This window comes from Anguilla rostrata, chromosome 14 (assembly GCF_018555375.3).
Source record: "Anguilla rostrata isolate EN2019 chromosome 14, ASM1855537v3, whole genome shotgun sequence".
NCBI classification, from domain to species: Eukaryota; Metazoa; Chordata; class Actinopteri; order Anguilliformes; family Anguillidae; genus Anguilla; species Anguilla rostrata.
Genome location: NC_057946.1, coordinates 4,059,422 through 4,081,500, shown reverse-complemented (window position 1 = coordinate 4,081,500; position 22,079 = coordinate 4,059,422). Strand labels below are relative to the sequence as shown.

The window sequence follows — 22,079 nt, the reverse complement described above, 5'->3', positions numbered from 1 at the left end:
TGGGGGGGGGGGGTGCATAAGCATGCTGGAGAGTGGCCTGCACTCTAATTCCACGACCTTCTTATCGTAACCGCCCATTACCCGGGGTCCAAAATGGCATGTTTCTGCTCTGATTATGCCCATTACAGGGCTGTACAGTGATCACAGCAGCATCTCGCTCTAACCCAGTCACATGACTCCCCTCTCAGGACAGGAAGGGGCAGATGGAACATGTGACATGATGAGATGGGAGATGGGTTAAGTAGAACTACACAAAGCCCCTGTACCTGTACTCACAGAGTATATATATACACACACACACACACCCGTGTGCACACACAAACTCACACAAACATACGCACCCAAGTACACACACACACACACACACACACCCGTGCGCACACACAAACTCACACAAACATACGCACCCAAGTACACACACACACACACACACACACGCACCCAAGTACACACACACACACACACACACACACACACACAAACACACACACGTGCGCACACACAAACAAACACACACACGCAGACATACACACACACCCGTGCGCACACACAAACACACACACACACACGCAGGTACACACACACACACATTCTCTCCCACATTGACACACACACACACACACACAGTAGCTAAGGGATCACCTTCGCTGAAAGTGTCCTTTTCACTGTATCTTTCCCTCGATCGCTGTGATACGCTTAACTTCTCCAACGGCTGCGTTTAGAACGCGGCGGATACGCTGGGGATTACTCCTCCAGCGGAGGGCCCAGACCACAGCCTATCGGACGGGGCCGCCTCATAGCCGATAAATCAGGCTGACGATGTAGCATAGCGCTCAGGAGCCCGGGTCTGCGCTTCCCAGGTCGTGGAATTGATTCCCAGGGAGGGCTGCTGCCGTTGTGCCCTGGAGCGCAGGTACTTAGCCCAAATTTCATCTGTAAATATCCAGCTGTATGAATAGATTGCGCGCTGAAGAGTGTGAGCTGCGCGGGTCCCCCTGGACAGGAGCGTCCGCTAAACGCCCTTTTTAAAGCGTTATTATGACATCACAAACCGGCCAGGTGTGCTTCAGTGCTGCTCCGCTCTGTCTCTCTGATGGAATAATGACCGTGTTTCTGCATTCTCTCTCTCTCTCTCTCTCTCTCTCTCCCTCCTCTATCCCTCCCTCTCTCTCCCCTCTCCCTCCCTCTCTCTCCCCCTCTTACTCTCCCTCCCTCCCTCTCTCTCTCCCTCCTCTCTCCCTCTCTTTCTCTCTCTCTCTCTCCCTCCTCTCTCCCTCTCTTTCTCTCTCTCTCGCTCCCTCTCCCCTTGTCTCTCTCTCTCCCCTCTCCCTTTCTCTCTCTCCCCCTGTCTTTCTCTCTCTCTCTCCCCTCTTACTCTCCCTCTCTCTCTCCCCTCTTACTCTCCCTCTCTCTCTCCCCCTGTCTTTCTCTCTCTCTCTGGTTTTGGACGCCTGTCTCTCGTCCGTGTCTAAGTCCCAGAGCTGGCTGTTCGGCTGCCAGAGTCCAGTCCGGCTGGCAGCAGCTCAAAGAGCTCTGAGCTGTCCATCTAACGGACGGCCGTATCCCAACGCGGACTCCTGATTGGCTGCTGTCTCCACACAACAGCCTCCCCGAGGACTCCTGATTGGCTGCTGTCTCCACACAACAGCCTCTCCCGAGGACTCCGATTGGCTGCTGTCTCCACGCAGCAAACGTCCCCCACCTCCCTCCTCCCACCCACCGCGCCTTCCCAGCAGCCACTGGGCGGGTCCATGTCCCCAAAGCACCCAGAAAACCAAGGAAAGGGGGTGAGTTGAGGGAGGAGGGGGGGACTGTATGTGTGTGTGTTTGTGTGAGTGAGAGAGATAGAGATAGTGTGTGTGTGTGAGAGAGAGGATTCGTGGAGAGAGAGAGAGAGGGGGAGGGACTGGGGACTGCTTACCCCATTTTCTAAACTGGGTCACACACCCATCTGAAACGCTACACGCAGAATTCTGTAAAAATATCCTCCACGCTCAGAGAGAAAACACTAAACAATGATGCCGAGCGGAATCTGGCCAGTATCCACTGCTGAAGAGCTGCTACATACTGGAGACACATTAAACACTGAGACTCCCACTCTTACCGTTACTGGGCCCCGAAATGCCAGGAGCTGAGCCCAGAGAAGAGCCCCCTCAACCAGCTGCTCCTCGGGCTCAGTCCACTAACCCCCGACTAACCCCCACTAAACCCCCACTAACACCACACAGCCTCAGAACAGCTACACCCCAACTGGACCAATCAGAGCCTACCAACTCATAACAAGACACAAACAAAATTGTATTCATCTTTGGGGGAAAAAAAAATCTAAGCAAACTGCCATGCTGTCTGGTCCTAATATGAGAATACAGTGTTGCAGACTATCAGTCCACAGTGGAGAAAATATATTCCACACACACACAATGACTGAGGAAGTGCAGACTCAGTGAGCACAGCCTGGCTGTAGAGACGGCCAAACCCCCCCCCAACCCCCCCACCGCACCCCACCCCCCCACCCGGTAGACCCGGCTGCCCAGAGAAGACAGGCCGCACTCAAACAGCAACCGGCAGCAGGTTCAGACACAGCAGTGCATCCTCTCTGAATGTGAAAAATATAAACAAATCAGAGAGAAAAAAAATTTATTCCCAGTTCTCAAAATACTACACAGAAACTTTCCAAACTTGCCTGAGACAAATAAATGCAAATAGCCCTGTGAAAGGAGAAGGTATTTGGCTGAGGCGTGTGCTGCCTCTTGCCCATGAAAGAGAAACAGCAGTGATCCATAATCCCTGTTAAGAGTCCTTTGATACATTCGCTATTGTTGTTCTATTAAAAACTGTTGCCACTGTTGTTCATTCTGTCGTTGCTTTGCTATCGTGTTTCGCGGATAGTTTTATCATTGTTTTCTGGTAACTGTTGTGCAAACAACACGCTTTGGCACTGTGTATGTCAATAAACATTTTGAAATGAACTGAAATTGAGAGAGAGAGGGGGGAGAGAGAGAGACAGAGTGATAAAATAGAGAGAGAGAATGAGAGAGAGAATGAGAGAAAAAGGAGGGAGACAGAGAGAGAAAGAGAGGGAGAGAGAGCTCCCTAAAACAGAGGGAAGGAACTGAGGACTGGGGACAGCAGAGATTGAAAAAGGACTGGCATGGGGTTGGGGTTTTGGGGGGTGAGGGGGGGGGTGAGAGCAGATCTGCAGCTTTGGAACCACTACATCCTGTCAGAGCCCCCAAATTACTGAGAGGGTGAAAAACCAGCAGGTTTTGAAATGTTCTGCCCCCCCAAGCATGACTCCCCCCACGCCCCCCCGATACACGATGGGTTACCCTAAAACTCCCTCCCCAGACATGATGGGTTACCCTAAAACTCCCTCCCCAGACATGATGGGTTACCCTAAAACTCCCTCCCCAGACATGATGGGTTACCCTAAAACTACCTCCCCAGACATGATGGGTTACCCTAAAACCCCCTCCCCAGACATGATGGGTTACCCTAAAACCCCCTCCCCAGACATGATGGGTTACCCTAAAACCCCTCCCCAGACATGATGGGTTACCCTAAAACTCCCTCCCCAGACATGATGGGTTACCCTAAAACCCCCTCCCCAGACATGATGGGTTACCCTAAAACTCCCTCCCCAGACATGATGGGTTACCCTAAAACTCCCTCTCCAGACATGATGGGTTACCCTAAAACCCCCCCCCAGACATGATGGGTTACCCTAAAACACCCTCCCCAGACATGATGGGTTATCCCCTGTTGCATTACTCAATCTTGTGAACCGAAGGATTCCCTTCTGAGTGACGAGATGGCGTTACAGACTGCTCCTGATCGCTTCTTCCAATTCGTCCGACTGGAGCACCCAGCGGTCGCCGTGGTTACCATGGTTACCATGGTCGCCAGTATGCATGGCGACTGTGAGGTTTGGCGGAATGAGCAGGTCAGACCGTAGACCGCGATGAACACCACAGACCATCCAATGAGAGCGATTATCCCGTCCAGGGGCCAAAGCTATCGGCCCTGGTCGCGAGGCCCCGCTTTGGCTACTTCCTGTGCTGAATGAGAGCGTCATTTGAAAGAAATAATAATAAATAAATAAAAATTAGAATTGCTTATAAACACATTTGTATGAATGTCGCACTACAATACCGTCCAATTCTGATGCTCAGAACACTGCTACTGATACGCTTCGGGGCATAAATAATACATGGGCGGGTTAACATATAATGTACGTCTCGCGCAATTATATGAATATGTAATGCAATTTCGTACGCACTGAACCTGCGTTTACGGACGCAGTTCCTGTACGTTTTTTATGTTTCCATAACAGAACGCGGCCGCATAAATATTTAAATGCGCGAACCGGCCGTCGCCGCCGTCGTCGCTGAATATTTCAGCTGAAATATATCGCCAGGAAGTCCGACGCGTGCGTAACCGACGGCGACGATGGCGTCAGAGCCCCATTGCTGTGCGTCTGCAGTCATAAACGCGGCAGAGAAACAGATCTCTCAGACGCTCGCGAAACGCCGGCTCTCTCGCTCGCCCGCCCGCTTTTACTCTTAAAGGATCAGGCCTGTCAGCCCTGTAATCTGAGCCGGCGAGGAAAACTAAATATGTTTTCTTCTTTCTTATTTATATATATTTTTTTAAGCAAAATATAAGTATTAGACAGAACTACTGAATAATGCATTCAGACCTGTTGAGAAAGGCACAAGCAAAAAAATGTATATTACTTATTTCTTAAAGTAAAAAATATTGCAAATGTGTGCATTTGCATGAAAACATAGAATGTAGAATATATTGAGAAATAACATCTAAGCCGCTGCTGTAATATATAGTAGCAGCAATAGTATAGTACTGCTATTAATAGTACTGGTCATATACATTTGTGTTTTATAGAACATATTTGCATCTGGATTTTCTTTTCTAACACATAATGCAGATGTGCGCTGTGTTGCACTAGTGATCTAAGATCCATTGTGACATCATCACTGCATGTCATCATGACTAAGAGCACTCATATAGCTGGCTCAGCACTCATCAGCACACATCAGTGTGCTCGCGCACTACTTAGAACACAAGACCTGCCCTCAAAATACCCAATCAGCTCTTCTTCCCTGTGCCACAAAGCCTCCTCCGATTGTCCCCCCCCCCCCACAGGCACTTATTTCTCAAATCTACGCCCTGGGGGGGGTGGTGGTGATGGGACGGGGGGGTCCGGGGTCACGCTTTTCTCCCCCAGACTGACACAGCCAGTCTGCAGCCACCCCTCTCCGTCTTCATCTTTAATAATTTAACGCGCTCTTTGAAAGGCCTCGCCGTGATGCGTACGTCAACTCTGTGAATTTTTAAATTAGCGTATGAAATAAAAATGAGGCGAGGAAGAGGAGGAGGGAGAGGGTGAGCAGGAGGAAGAGGGCGTGTTTGCGGGGGCGTTCGGAGGGCGTGGGATTGAAATTTGGGCTTTTGAGAGGAGTCTCTGACCCCTTTCTCACGCCACCAGGTACTCCGCTTGATTGGTCGGCTCCCGGGGGTCAAAGGTCGTTTGGCTTTCCACCAATCGGCAGGGGAGCTGCGATGGTATTCACTGCTGCTCCTCTCTGAAGTCTGAGAGAAGAGGGAACCCGCGGCCCGACTGGGGACGCTGTGCCAAAACGCGCTCTTCAGAGAGGGAGGGGCCAGCCCACAGGTCAGTGGTGCATTCTGGGACATGGATCCAGTATCAAAAAAAAAAGACTTGCAATAATCTGAGAGTTTTGAAATACATAATAAATACTATAATTAGTCAAGAAAAGTGTACAGTCCCACACAGCCAAAATGTAATGTTCGATTTGATTTCCAAAGCGTGCATAGCTGAGGTTTGTACATATGCATTTGTGTGTAGTAGTTTGTGTGCTGTCCCCAGAGTGCATGTGTATGTGTGTGTGTGTTGTGTGTGTTGTCGCAAAGCTGTGGTTTGGCGTGCAGTGTGTGTGTGTTGTGTGTTGGTTGTGTCGTGCAGTGCGTGTGTGTGTCTCTCGGTGTGTGTGTGTGCGTGCATGCGTGTGTGTGTGTGTGTGTATGTGCGTGCATGCGTGTGTGTGTGTGCATGTGCGTGCATGCGTGTGTGTGTGTGCGTGTGTGTGTGTGTGTGTATGTGCGTGCATGCGTGTGTGTGTGTGCATGTGCGTGCATGCGTGTGTGTGTGTGCATGTGCGTGCGTGCGTGTGTGTGTGTGTGTGCTCGGGTCTGTATCTCAGCCTCTTCGGCTCTAGCTCTTGCGTTCCATTAGCAGGCTCTCTCTCTCATCCAGCTCGACTTTCAATGCAAGAGAACGCAGAAAGCATCCACCTGAGTTGCCAAGGCAACAGCGCCAGTCCTGGCCAACGGCAGTCCTGGACCAGCGAGCCCAGCCGCAACATCGCTAACGCGCTAAATATAACTTAACTCACGTCGGCCGAGAGCCGGGAACCAAAATCTCCGGATCGTTCCGGAAGTGTCCCTGTAAGCCCGTAACACTCCTAAAGCGAAATCCCGGATTAATTCCTGAATTGCGAGAGGCGGCCTGAGGAGCCCTCGTACGATAATTCACGGTCCCTCGCTCGAAATAATCCCACTTATCCCCGCGCGCGGCGTTCATCCCAAATCACCAAGGTGACCCGCCCCGCCCCCAGTACCGTCGCCTCGGTAACTCGCGCGCCGCTAGATTAGCTCGTAGCGTGTGATTCAGAAGAGCCTCTCAAAGCCGCACGCTGCGAGATTCTCTTTACATCGCGCTGCGCAAGACTCTCCTTAAATCATCGCAACACGCTCAAGATCGCCGTTGAGTCACATGCCGCGAGGTTCTCGTTAAGTAGCATGCTACGAGATTCTCTTTAAATCACATACCAAAACACAGTCTCCAAAAAAATCACACACTGTGAGATCCTCGTGTAAAGCACACGCACAAGTATGTCTCTTTAAATCAAAGGCTTTGGGATTCTCTTTAAATTGCATTGTGGGATTGTCTGCAGATCAAATGCTCGGAGATTCTTTGTAAAATCACGTGGCTCAAAATTCTCTGTAAAGCACAGTCTCTGATATTCTCTTTAAATCACACAGTGCCAGATTCTGTTCAAACTGCACGCAAAGACATTCTTTGCAAATCATACACCATGGGATTCTCTTTAAATCACACACTGCAAGATTCTGTTTAAATCAGGCTCTGCAAGATTCTGTTTAAATCATGCACTACAAGATTCTGTTTAAATCACACACTACACGATTCTGTTTAAATCAGGCACTGAAAGATTCTCTTAAAATCAGGCACTGCAAGATTCTCTTTAAATCACACCCTACAAGATTCTGTTTAAATCACACACTACAAGATTCTATTTAAATCACACGCTACAAAGATTCTGGAAATCACGCACTACAAGATTCTGTAAAAATCACGCACCACAAGATTGTATTTAAAGTACAGGTTCGAAGATTGTCTTTAAATCACATGTAATGTAGCCCCCCTACCCCCCTCCCCTCCCACCTGTCCTATGTGCTGATAACTCCCCCCCCCCCCGTGTGGGGTGGTGGTGCTGGGGGGGGGGTTGGCGTTTGAATAAGCAGCACGAAGGCAGATAAGACACAGGACCGCTGGCTGAGTTGGCGGTAAAGGTTGTGCGTGACTCCAGTGCTCTGAGTACAAAAAGGATGCTTACCCCGCCCCCCTCCCCCACCCCCACCCCTGCCAAAAAATAAGCAAAGAAAACAAATCAGCTGCACAAATCTTACAGGCTATGGGAGAATTGAGCTCCCACAGCAGCTTGCTGCTGCGCTCGTGTGCCACTGGTATACAGCGCCGCGAACCTCTCGCGTCAGTGCTAAAGATGATGACGATGACGCTTTCTGATATAGAGGGTGGGGCCACCGTGAAGGGGAAATTCCTACACTTGCCCACGCCCCCCCCCCCTCCCCCGTCCCCCCCATGAAAGAAGGAATGCGCGTGCCGCTGTTCTTAGCGGTTAGCGCTACGCGGAGTGGTGGTACTACGGACTACGCGTAAACGATAAATCGCTCCCTTAACTGGACGCGTCTCCCCCCCCCCCCCCCATCCGCCCCCTCCCGCCTCTCGGCCGAGGGGAGAAAGAGAGAGAGAGCCTTTGCTATCCCTGGCCCCGCCGTGGCGTAATGAATAATAACGGTAAACCCATTAAAAGTGATGGTTTTTCCAATTCCTGTCATTACTACAAGCACTCATAAGCGCCACTGATAAAAAGAGAAGCCAGGCCACTACAACAGAGAGAGCCCCAGCCCCCCCTTCCCACACACACACACACACACATACGTACACACACAACAATGCCACGGGGGGAAACTGGCTATTTATCACCACGCAGCCAAGAGCCGTAAGAGCCGTAATGGCGCTCGCGCTGAAAACGCCTTCGCTGTCCAACTGCAAGCGAAAGGGGAACAATGCAATCTTTGGCGGCTGGGGGGGGGGGGGTCAAAGGTTAAATTCTAGGCGGAAGGCGTAAAAGGTAGGACTCTCGGGAGAGAAAGAGAGAGAGAGAGAGAGAGAGAGAAGGGTGAAAATCACGGCGGAAGTAACGGAAAAGAAAACAGCGGGCCGCAGTTCTGGGTCAGCGGGTTTCTAATGCAGTTTGTCCAATAATCCAGTTCCTGAATCCGGTCCAGGAAGTACAGGGACGGGGCGGTTGGGGTGGGGTTTGGGGGGGGGTTTCACATACAGTAATGTCAAAGCAATTAGCAAAAACGCCAGCGCTGCCTGATTTACTCTCAAGATTACAGAAAAACCGATGGTGCCTGCTGTGTGTGTGTGTGTGAGTGTGTGTGTGTGTGTGTGTGTGTGTGTGTGTGTGCACGCACACACACGTGTGTGAGAGAGAGAGACAGAGACGGAGAGAGGGAGAGAGATTTTGGGATATCGCTCATCGATTTCCGTAGATACTTTCTGTGACCCAACAGGCATTGATTTCTCTTGAGCTCCTGCCCAATACAGTAGTGATCAGGCCTGTGTGATTCACGCGGTCTGAGGGACGTGAACCTCCCCTCATCTCACTACGGTCGTGTGAGCTTCTCAGAATTGCTTTTGCTAATCTTCTTACCGAACCAGTGGGGTGAGTGGGTGTTGAGAGAAGGCTGCAAAAGCTAAACCCTAAACTTGCCGACAGGCCGTCTGGCTTCGGGGGATGAAATGACCTAAAATCTAGAGGAAGCTGTTTTGCACAAGCTAGACTTGTCATCCCACATCCATGACAATCTAGCAAAATTCTGGATTATTACCTGGACAATTTCCAAAACGTTTTGGAGTTCCTTCTTTGAGACTCATACTTTAGCCAAAAGGATTTTTCTACATAATCATCTTCCAAATATGAAACTGCATACAGGAAGGCCTGCCCTGGTTCCAGAAACAGAATTCAGGAATAGCTGTACATAATCCAGAACAAAAGGTCACATTCCGGAATACATTACTTAAATATTCCAGAACACAAATTGACATTTTGGAATGCTGATCCCCATTCCAGAAAACCAATCAGATTTGCTGAAAGCCCGTGTATATTTTAACTGGCGTCATCCCTGGTATTGCACGGAAACCACATCCCCTGTGTAACCATAGCAACATGGCATTGGTAGACTGACTGGCTGTATTCAACAGAGATCACCAGCACCTGTATTGAATTCTTTCCAGAAAGAGGTCGAATATCAAACAAAACACGTGCACAAGTCCTATTTATATAAGCCATTACACAAATAAATAAATAAAACAGCACATATGCCAATATGAAATAATTTAAGGAGTATACATTCACGTATGCCCAAGAACTGATATGGCCTACTGTTAACCCCCCCCACCAAAAAAAACCCTTAAAAGTCTCGTACATCATTTACTCAGTGTGAGATTTTGGTATTCATATTGCCCTGGAGGGACTCAGCGCTCAGTGTGGCAGGGCACGGTGTGGCAGACACTAGTCACCGCGACCAACACAACGCCGTGTGGGATGCCGGGAGAAGAAGCATTCAGTGTCTGAGCGCTTTAAATATTTATCACACAACGGGGCAGCCCTTACTCGGAGCTGCGTGTCTGAAAACAGAAACTGTTTATATTTCCAAAGAGTTCCTGACACAACAGGGCTGTGCTTTCAGGCGGCTACATCAACACCGAGAGGACCCGCGAACCCCCACCTTCAGACAGCTGCCGTACGAAGGGAGGGGTCACTTACTGTTCTGCCGAACGTGAAAGCAGGGGTTTACCTTGCACCTCTCCCCTATGCAGGGCCTCTCTCCTGTACAGGGCCTCTCCCCTATTCAGGGCCTCTCCCCTATACAGGGCCTCTCCCCTATACAGGGCCCTCTCTCCTGTACAGGGCCTCTCCCCTATACAGGGCCTCTCCCCTATACAGGGCCTCTCTCCTGTACAGGGCCTCTCCCCTATACAGGGCCCTCTCTCCTGCATTCCGGGCCTCTCCTGCATACAGGGCCTCTCCCCTATACAGGGCCTCTCCTGCATACAGGGCCTCTCCCCTATACAGGGCCTCTCCTGCATACAGGGCCTCTCCTCTATACAGGGCCTCTCCTGCATCCAGGGCCTCTCTTCTGTACAGGGCCTCTCCTCTGTCCAGGCCCTCTCTCCTGTCCAGGCCCTCTCCCCTGTACAGGGCCTCTCTCCTGTACAGGGCCTCTCCTGCATCCAGGGCCTCTCCCCTATGCAGGGCCTCTCCCCTGTACAGGGCCTCTCCTCTGTACAGGGCCTCTCCTGCATCCAAGGCTTCTCCCCTGTACAGGGCCTCACTGATAAACCTGCGTTAATGTGCCATTTTTCTGCTTTCAAAACATTAATATTTCAGCGATCAGATTTTTATGAATCCCCAATGGTGATTCTCAATGGTTTTTTTTTTAATAATTGTTTTTTTATTAATTGATTTTTCAGCACCATGCCAGTTTCCTTAGTTTTTAGGGCACGCACGCTCTAAGTCGTTTCAGACAAATTCATCTGATTAAGAGAATACATCCCCAGAAATGCTCATACCGAACTATAACAGCATTAGATTTATGTAAGCCCATTTTATTTAGCTCCCTACCTGTTCTGCCTTACTCGGGTAGTCCTGGGCAACAAGTATTAAAAACATGTTTAGAATGTTCCTGTGTGAGTGTAACCGTCACTCCTGGTAATTGAAAGGAATGGAGTTCTAGAACGCTAACTTAAAATTTTGGAGAAAAAAAAAATTAAAGAACCTAAATAAAACTCCTCTTCAAAGGGTTAAGTGAGTGATTAGGACTTGCCGGTATTTTAGGATGAGCTGGTGGGAGGGAGAATAAAAAGCTTAGGTTTTGAAAATGAAACTGTGAACTTTAGATGTGTGCCTACCAACCAAAGGTATTCACAAAGCTGTTTTTTGAACAGACTTATACCTCCAACCCAAGCACTTATGCAAGGACTTATTTCTACGATGATGGTCCAAGGTGAGTCTGAAAGACTGTTGGCTTCGTCACTGCATGATGCAGGCCTGAGGCTTTTCACATGAACCCAATGGGGACCTGGTTTTCACTATACGATTATAAAAAAAACAACAACACCTAAATCATATAGCAGCTAGAATTTCATTATTCAAATCAGTTGATATCTGAACTTATCTTAGTATAATATAATATAATATAATATAATATAATATAATATCTAAAGCAAGCTTTCAGGGACTGAATGTCTCCTGAAGCACATGTACATGTAGAATGTTTCAGGCCAAATTCCCCTGTGTTACGACATACATATATGGTTTTGGATTACAAATATATGTAGTTTTTTATTTATCATCATTTTTTTGTACTGAATTTGTATGTGTTGTTTCCTTGAAAGAAGTCCTGGGGCTGTATTGGTACAGTTCCACGTAGTTTTAGAGGGCTGATCTAGGCTCAGGATTGCTCAGTCCACATCCCAGCCGTGTCCGCTGTTTGCTAAACCGAAATCTCATTCTTGATCAGCACTCCTACTCGAAGACACCGGAAATGGGACAAAACAGAATGGAAATAATCCAGCAAAAACACACACCTGTGTCTGAAACCGCCGCTTTCACGTTTAATAGCTGGCTGTGATGTTGCCTTGTCTCTGCTCATTATACAGTAGGACCTATAGGAGGACTGCGCCCTGTTGCCACGGCGATATGTAACGCCATGGCGACAGTTGACGCGGAGATCAGTGCCCTGATCAGATCCAGCCCTGCAGAGGACAGGAGAAGTTCTTTCTCAGTCCCTGTGAACCCAGACATGTGCCCCCCAAATTTCAAAATTTACCTGTCCCCCCCCATAGATTACATTACATCCTGGCATTTAGGAGGTGCTCTTATCCAGAGCAACTTACCAAGCTTAATTATTTTAAATACAGTCAATTTATGCAGCCAGAGCTATGAAGGCTATGTCCCTTGTTCAAGGGCACAACGGCAATGTCCCATCAGGGACATAAACCTGCAACCTCTCAGCCCACTTCCATGACTAGTACGCTACACTGCTGCCCCAGATACGCCCCCCATCCCTCCCCACTCAACCCCCCAAGTAAGATTGCCATCTTTCACTATGCGCAGGCAGCTGATTGGTTGAAAGGCGGTCCCTGTGACAGTCCGGTCCTGTATAAATGAGCATCCGCAGTGTCTCAGCTGCCCTGCTGAAAAATGGGTCTGCCACGCGTGCTATTTACATATTTATTCATCTGGTTTTTTTTTGCTCGCTTATATATTGCATGAATACAAGCAGCTGCAAGGACATACATACCCTGTTTTCCCCTCTGCACACACACACACACAGGCACAAACACACAGGTGCACACAGACACACACACACACAGGCGCAAATACACACACATACAAAACACACATACACAAGGACACACACACATACCAGCACACATACCAGCACACACACACACACACACAGGCATACCCACGCACACAAACACACACACACACACACACGCCCAGCAGCAGCGACAGCATTTTCACACATCAGACGCAGTTCGGTCCGGTCCTCTCTCCCACTGATGGCTACACGCACTTCTCTAATTGGTTACTGCCAATTGCGGACAATACAATTATCTTTGATTTCAACTGACTGTTAAATAGGAGCAGTCAGCCAGTCTTACAGGAAGCCAGAGGGCTGGCGGAGTGAACGCGTGTCCACATTTGGCTGCGCTGTGTTTCCCAGAGGTGCTGAAAGGCTCGAGCCAAAGAGCTAATCCTGCAGATGATGCCGTGCATTTTATGCTTCTGCCTTCGCTGTCAGAGGATAAGAGAGGCATTGTCAAAGAAACAAATAACCAAGCGTCGTTTTAAAAGCATGAATGAAGCACCCTGCCCACACACATGCACACATACACACAAATGCACTCACATCCCCCCCCTACACACACACAAACACACACAAACAAACCCGCACATACACACACACGCACACACATCCCCCCACACACACACACACAAACACACACAAACAAACCCACACATACACACAAATGCACCCACACTCACACACACACGCACACACATCCCCCCACACACACACACAAACACACACATACACGCACAAACGCACCCACAAACGCCACACACACGAGCAAACACATCCCCCCACACACACACACTTTCCGTGAGGTTGCGATGGCCTGGCGTCAGTACCGAGCCCCGTTCCGTCTCACGATACAACAACTGGGGGGCAAAATTTTTTAAAAAGAAACGTTAAAAAAGTGTGTTTTTCGAGTGCGCAGTTAAACAGGAGCTGAGACCCCGCCTTGCTGTTCAGACAGGAGAGAGAGGGGAGGGCGGGCGAGACGCACAACTCCAGGCCCTGTTGAGTTTCGCCAGGATGATGCAACGGGGGTGTAACTCCTCTCCGCCGAACGCAGGCTGCATAAACACAGCGCCCGCGGGGCGGGGAGGGGGGCGGGAGGGCCAATAAAAAAGGGGAGGGGGGGGAGGGGTGATCAGAGGCTTCACTCTTTTTAAAGGGGACCCTGTTGATGAGAGAGGGGTGTGGTACCAGTTTGGGGGGGTCAGAGGCTCCACTCCTTTTAAAGGGGACCCTGTCGATGAGAGGGGGGTGTGGTACCCGTTTGGGGGGTCAGAGGGGCGGTATGTTTCGGGCGGGGCTCACTGCACCCGCATGCGACGGTTAGAGCGAGAGGTACGGGGAAGGGACGAGCTCCGGGCCCTGGTCTCACCGAAATGAAAATATATTATTTTGTTCTTTCCTAATGACTGCCAAAGTCATAATATTGTGCAATATATATATATTATATATAAAATTATCTGAGATTTTTTACTTACTACCAAACTCGTGGTATTGTGCAAACTATATTTTAAAAAAAACAAAAAAACATGAAAATGACAGAAGAAAATGAACACCCCAGATCTGGCGACATTGCAGTTGGCTTGAGTCTGGGCCTCAGTCTTTGCATGGCCTCATTCAGAGGAAGCCAAGCTTCACTGAACGCCCGATTGGCTGATGTTAAATAACTAATAAAACTGCAGATGAAAGACACTCTGCGCGGGTCCTCAAAGGCAGTGTAACAGAGCCTGGGGCGCCGTCAGAGGACTGTGGGCCCCGCGAATGGATCTCACGTGGGGCCCCCCTGGGGCCCACCACCCCAGGCCACCCCATCCCAGCACAGTTGCTGCAAGCGCACTGTATATTTTGAGGGTCCCTGTCAGCAGTCAAGGCCCCCTGGATTCATCCTAACCCCCGCCCTTCCCACACACACACGCACACACACACTCCTCACCCCCCCGTATGGTTACGCTGAGACACCTGAGGCTGAGGCCCAATCACGAAACAGTGAGGACAATTCTCCATTTGGCCTCCAGGGCAGTGGAGGGCGCCATTGTCCTTGAGTGTGGATGTAGTGGTGAGGTCATGTCATTGCACCGGCATCATGGCATTGGGGCTTTTATAAGGTACACAAGGGGAAAGGGTACGCCCCTCTCATGGATGCTCCGGGCATCGTACTGAGCCCGATTCCATCGCTCCCCGAAACGCTGCTCTCCCCTCCCACGACCCCGAAACGCTGCTCTCCCCTCCCACGACCCCGAAACGCTGCTCTCCCCTCCCACGACCCCGAAACGCTGCTCTCCCCTCCCACGACCCGGGAACGCTGCTCTCCCCTCCCATCGCATCTCGGAATGCTGCTCTCCCCTCCCACGACCCCGGAACGCTGCTCTCCCCTCCCACGACCCCGAAACGCTGCTCTCCCCTCCCATCGCTCCCGAAACGCTGCTCTCCCCTCCCATCGCTCCCCGAAACGCTGCTCTCCCCTCCCATCGCTCCCGAAACGCTGCTCTCCTCCCATCCATCCCCCAAACGCTGCTCTCCCCTCCCATCGCTCCCCGAAACGCTGCTCTCCCCTCCCATAGCTCCCCGAAACGCTGCTCTCCCCTCCCACGACCCCGAAACACTGCTCTCCCCTCCCATGACCCGGGAACGCTGCTCTCCCCTCCCATCGCATCTCGGAATGCTGCTCTCCCCTCCCACGACCCCGGAACGCCATTATTCCGGTAAATGACAGTTTCCGTAAAGGCGCATGCTGGCCCTCTGCCCCACGCTGATTTCATTTGTCCCGTTAATGAAAAGCAGGAGCGCAGACACACAGATTAAGACGGGCTGAGGTGGGGGGGGTGAAGGGGGGGTGCTGAGTGTTGGGCCTGGTGTCCCACTCCACTAACTCCGGCCCCGAGGCGAAATAAAAAGCACAAATTAATGTCTCCGCCAGAGAACGTTACTGTGCCTCTCTCTTTATTTCTGCGGAAGGAAAGAAAGAAAGAAGGAAACAGAAGGAAGGAAGGGGGGAAGAGAGGGGGTCTTGTTGCTTTCGGTCTCAGCCGGAACTGACCGTTATAAACGGCCTCCATTACCACAGCTATGGACCCTGGGGACGGGGGGCTTGAAGAGATCTAGAATCTGCTGTCCCCTTTCACCTCTAACTACCTCTCCTCCTCTCCCTCTCTCCTTCTCTCTCTGCTCTCTCCTCCTCCCTCCTCTCTCTCCCTGCCTCCTCCCCCTCCTCTCCTCTCCCTCACTCCTCTCTCCTCCTCTCCTCTCCTCTCCTCCTCTCCTCTCTCTCCCCTCTCCTCTCCTCCTCTCCCTCTCTCTCCACCTCTCCCTCTCTCCTTCTCTCTCTCCCTGCCTCTCCTCCTCTTCCTCTCTCTCCACTAGTGCCGCTGGGTGAAATTCCCAGGCCTGGTACAAAATTATATTATCATAATTTTCCAGGGCACACTGGACGATAATATTTACCAGAAATTCACAGATCATTGCCCCCCCCCTCCTCCAGGGCCCGGGACAAGGTACCCATATGCCCCCCCCCCCCACCAACGGCGGCCCTGTTACCGACTCCCCCTTTTCCGTAGGATTTAACCCTCCAAAGAATACTGTCACCTTAAGGCATAAGTCACAGCTCTGGCAACCACATTATACCACAGGCAGTGATAGCAGTGACCATATCAAACAAGTATTTATAATAATTAAGAAGAACGGTTATGTCATCTTTGATTTTTTTTTTTTTTTCAGAGTAGAAGAGAGTGATGTGGTGGCTTGAATGTGTATAGGCTTGTGTGTGGGTAGGTTGGGTGCGGGGGGCATCTTGGAAAAATGACCCCCCCCCCCATCCCCACAGGCACGCACACACACGCACACACACACACGCACACACCTCCTAAAGGAACAGCATATGAAGTTCCTCTGCAGGGACTGGAGCAGGATTACTCCGTAATGGCGAGGGAGCCGGCGAGCCTGTAGCCCGCGTGAATTTATTCAATAAAAGTGCCGTCACATCCAGGGACGATCATTACCGCGGCACTCCGGTTATTAATAGTGCGTTTGCATAAAATTACGGTCTGTTTTTCACCATTAGATCTTTTTCCACGGAAAGATGTGCTGTCAGGAATCTCTGCTTCGCGCCCCGGATTGCGGAGAGAGAGCGATTCAGGTTTGATCCGGCGTGTAATTTATTTCAGCTCGCGGTTCACCTCTTTCTTTTTTTTTTTTTTTTTTGCCGCTGCCGCCGCTGCCGCCTCACCGGGCGTCTCTCTTGCCGGTGGTTCAATTCCCGACGAACGTCTCGAAATTGACTGGGTATGGGGCCTCGGCCGGGGCTGGGGTTTTAGGCGTGTGAGACGCATGAGCCGACTCTCGCAAAAAAAAAAACAGTAGGCCTATTTCCTCTGGATTGGCGAGAACAACGTGACTGCCTTCTCAAGGAACAGGCTCGCGTATTTGCCATAATATTTGGTTCTTCGTCTGTGTGAAAGTGTGGCACCGACTGTATGGCAGTTACTTTTGAACAATTAGGCCTACATCCCATTGTTTTCATCGAGGGTTTCGAGATTATTTGTGAGATGTGAGGTTTGATAGTATATCTTGTACACAGTACACTATCAAGTGTTAATTCAGCTTTAACAGAGTAGGCTACACACGAGTCTAACTGGGACCATATGTACACTGTAAGAGCTAATTTAACCCTGAACGTTTTACTGTGGCCCAGGCTACACGTTTTTTTTTTTCCGTGAAGGGTCGCAAAATCCTCCGTTTAAATTTGAATGAGGCGCGTGGGGTCGACGGCAGTGAGTGAACGAACGGGGGAATCCGACCCTGGCTGGCGTGATCGCGTGAATGCGCGTGGCGTGGGAGTGAACGAGGACGAGGCGGAGGGTAAACGGTTTACTGCCATGCCCGCATCACAGAATGGAGGACGGAGAACCGGATCGCTTGAAACACTAGTTAAAATATAACGCCTGTAGAGAGCGGGCGCTCGCTAATGAAAGCTCCCGCGGAGCGGAGGGGGAGCGCGGGGGGTGGATGGGGGGTCGGGGTAGGGGTTCGGGGGGGGGAGGGTCGTATATCCGCGCGCTGAGACAGTTCCTAGAATCAGCCCCGCGAAACGGCGCATAGGTCGCGGGAAACATGATTAACCGCCGGACAGGGAATCGCCACTGCGGCTCTGCTATTAATAAAAGATAGCCTATGCCCCGCGCTCCCTTCAGCTTTATTTATTTATTTATTTATTATGATTTTATAACACATGTATAATGTCACATTGTTTATAGAGGGTGCCCGGTCGGCCGCAGCGCTCCTGCTGCTATCTGGCTTTTATGGGAACTTTTCAATTAGCTCCTAACGAAGCACTTTTGTCCGAACAATGCCCGCCGTGCAAACGCGCATTAGGTCAAATGGACAGTTGGATTAAATAATAATGACCCCCAAGGTTAAAGGGGGAGAAAAAAAAAAGAAAGGCTGAGAATGAATGTGTCCCAACCCTGACATAAAAGCTTTACGACTCTCTTTTTTCTTCTTCTTCTTTTATCACTGCACTCTCTTACAGTCTGAAACTGCTGATATACGTCCTGTCAATACAGTGTAATAAATGGAAACTGCACCAGCGAGCCATCAATGCTCTCTCTCTGTGACTGTTATTGCGTACCGCGCTTTGCGTCCTGCCTTATTAGACACACGCGCGCACACGCAATACACAGATGCACACACGTGCACACGCACAATTTTTGTGCAGCTCTACACGAGCGCTTCTCGCGGCGTAGTTCGGCTCCTCTCCCTCGCGATGTTCAACACGGCGGAACAAGTTGTCGAAACGCCGGCGGCTCTCGGCACACCTGGCTCGCCATCCCCAATCCTCCCATCCGGCGAAATGCATTGTGAAGGGAGGTCCGCGCGGGCACTTGCTTGTGTTACCTGTCACTGCCACTGTCGCTCGTGCCAGCTGTAGCTATCCTCGGATGCCGTTGGCTTACATTCGCTTGCAAATACAGCAGAACAGTTGATTTGGCCCCTGCGCTAAACCATTGAAAAACGTTGGAAAAGTAACATATAAACCAATAAATGTTTGCTGAATATACAGGCCTGTTTGTTCCGTGATATCGTTACACGGTTCAGGAAATTAAAATGCGAAGTAAAAAGTAACAAAACAAAATAGTCATCTCAAATGAGTAGTGGAAATTAAATAACTTGTTTCGCAATAGTACGCAATATAGCCCGCACAGCAGTACCAGTGACACCTCAGACCAGTGGTACTACATGGCCACATTCATCTCAGATATATAGTTTTGTGATTGTAATTGTTGGCGTCCCAAACGCAGAATACTGACAGCCATACAAAACGTGCAATATCTGAGGCTTGTTTCTCTCCTTCCCTTTAAATCGCAGGAAAACATTTGGGAAGTAACTAACGCACCAGGAAGGTACATACGCATTTATCCAGTCTCAGTATCTCTCTCTCTTTCACTCACACACACACACACACACACACACGCACGCACACACAGAGTCCATTCCGCCTTGCCTCGCGCTCACTCGAACAATTTATTTATTTATTTATTTATTTATTTTTAAGCACTGAACAACCTACACGTCGTCCATCGGCTGTTCCTCGACCGTGTCCAAAGAAAGCGTGAACTTTGGCATGGGAGGTTTTAATGCTCACTGGCCGATAAGTGATTATAGTAAGCGCGTTCCATCACCTTGGCAAAAACACGCTGAACACGAAAATAATCTGGGTCTGTATACTCCCGAGAATATTTGCAATATTTTTTTACAACAACGTTGCCCAGAATCATCTGGCAAACTGCCAACACGTTCCACAATTCAAGTACATTTCAGCATTTAACTCTGCCCCGAGGGTACCGCTGACGAACAGGCTGTGAGTAAAGCGAAACGGTGGATTTTTTTTTTTAAGTTGTAAAGAAAATGCACGCGCGACATAAATCGGGGTTCTGCTTCAGCTAACCTCAATTTCTAAAAGTGGCTCACACAGACGCACTGCAATGAATCGAAGCGGTTCAAACACGTCTTTCACGGTTTCCGCGTATACCCCGCGTGGACTGCACAGAAAAGGGAAAGACAGAGAGAGAGAGAGAGAGAGAGAGACAGTGTCGACAGGACAGGAGAAGCCATCCCGCTCTCGCGCACCAAATCGTAACGCACCTTTGTGCACGCCGGTGAAGCGGTCCTTCAGGACCGTGAGCTCGTAGATCTTGCCAAATTCCTCGAAGAGGGGTCGGAGGTCCTTCTCGTCCAGGTTACGTGGGATCTGCCCGATGAACAATTTGATGGCATCGTGGTCCTTCATGGGAATGGTGGCGCAGCTCGCGGGACTGTGACTGTGGCTTAATCCGTTCACGAGCCCGTTCGTGCTGCCCGCGCCGCCGTGTCCCGTGCTGTCCACCTGCCCGTTCGTTAAAGTTGCCATCTTCTCACCCGGGAGGATTCGTAGTAGTCGCGATATCAGTGTAGCAGCCCGTAGTAGAAGCTTCAGAAGTAGCGACAGTTATTGTATGACTTAGCCGTGCACGCGCAGAAGGTCCTTCTATAGTTTTAGCAATGAAAATATTTACACATATGTGAATACATAGGCTGTGTTATTATCTCTATAGAAAGTATATCAAAAGCACGAGCGTTTGCCTCTCCCCGTGGAGGCGTTCCTCCGTGTTGTTATTTTACTTAATAATGAATTAGTTCTATAAATAAAAGGGAGAGCGAGCGATCGAGAGCATTTGCCTTCTATTTACACCTCCGTTCCCCGTGCCCCTGCTTCAAGCAACCCTTTTATTTTTTGCATTGACGAGTCGGTTTGGGTGTCCTTTCGGTTTAAACAGACGGGGCAGACTCCAAGAGGCCCGAGCTGCGCGGGGAGGTTTGGGGCATGAAGAAACACTGGAAATTCGATGTTCGTCGGTTCCTGCACTATATACCCCCCCTCTCTCACGATTCAGCATCAGAATGGTTCCGTCCACCGAGAAAAAGAGACTATAAATAAAGAAAAAATAGCCCTGTGCAGCTCTTTGTGCTTTTCCGGCCGTGAGTCACCGAACGTCCTCGACATCAGGGGACTATTTTTATTATTATTATTATTATTATTATTATTATTATTATTATTATTATTAAGCTTTCATCGTCAATAATAATAATAATAAATCACAACAATGCCTTTTCGTTATCTTTAAAATGTAAGTCCAAGCACTTTAATACAGAATCGTTACATGTGGTCGAAATATTAAATATTAATAACTGTTCAAGCATAGGATAAATCCCACCGAGTGTCAAAAATACACATATTTAGTCCCGCTTAAGAGCATCTGTGAACACCTTAGGTAAAGAGGAGATGGAAAGACGTTGCAAAACATGTTGATATGGATTGTCCCCGTCCGGTGCCGCGGTTTGCTTTCAGTTCCGTTTCAATTTAAATTCCGTTCTTTTTCGGCGGCAGTTGAAATCTCACGTTTCTGTTGCAGCCGTTTTCAGTTTCATTTCTGGCGCGGAAAAGAAAATCCTATCGGCTATGTTAGAACGTGAAGTACGAGAGAGATCCAATGCGGACGACAGAAACCTAACCGTTTTCACCTGATGGACAGCTCCGGGTGCTGAAGAGACCGTGATCATGTTTGCGTTCTCTGAAAAGGGTAGACTTGTGCTGATGCTTCGTGCTACTATTACTGGCAGTCTAGCTTATAATAATGCTAGGTTCGCAACAGTTTTATACCAGTAAAATCAGTTGGCTGTAAACGGGATTCTCTTTCTCGTCTCGGTTCTGATGTAGTCATTTCGCGGTAGTGAAACTAGACAGATTAGCTCCCCAGAGTGGCGCACGCAAAAACAGCGGACTCGCGCGCAACTTGGTCGGCTGCGCAAAACGAACTCTAAATAAATAAATATGCTTTTCCTTAATACAAAACCGCTGAGTGGACACCTCCAGTCAGGGTGTGCAGCTATTCTCATTGCCTAACCCGAACGCCGGAATCAATAGCTACGGTGGCATTTCTGTCTGTTTTCATCGTGTGCGTCGTGAGTTGGAACAACGTGGGGGAAAAAGGGCCTCTTAGAATATATTTGAATAACCTTTTTCACATAGTATCTAAATATATGGGTGAAGACGTGCCTGGAACAAGGATGAAATCCATACACGTGTTCAGTTCCCACATTTTTCTGGTACGGTTCCCATTGGTTTTAAGCTGGGGTCAATTAATGAAGTGCATGTATGTGATTAAATTTGGACAGTCCAGTTATTTTTACGGAATATCACACAGCACCCGACCACGCTGCTCTCTTACAAAATGCTGCTC

The 22,079-nt window shown here is 49.5% G+C and overlaps 1 protein-coding gene across 9 annotated transcripts in view; it reads right to left on the bottom strand.

Moving 5' to 3' along the window:
* celf4 (CUGBP, Elav-like family member 4) overlaps positions 1-20,837 on the bottom strand; it is a 116,002-nt gene extending 95,165 nt beyond the window's left edge. For 7 of the 9 annotated variants that reach the window (XM_064308022.1, XM_064308025.1, XM_064308023.1 and 4 more), the window contains exon 1: positions 19,945-20,836. In XM_064308022.1, coding sequence (XP_064164092.1) covers positions 19,945-20,209 — 265 coding nt within the window. In that variant the 5' untranslated portion in view covers positions 20,210-20,836. Of the gene's footprint in view, positions 1-19,944 lie in introns of all 9 variants that reach the window. The other 2 variants (XM_064308026.1, XM_064308028.1) reach the window with 1 other exon arrangement.
* Positions 20,838-22,079: the final 1,242 nt, after the last annotated feature.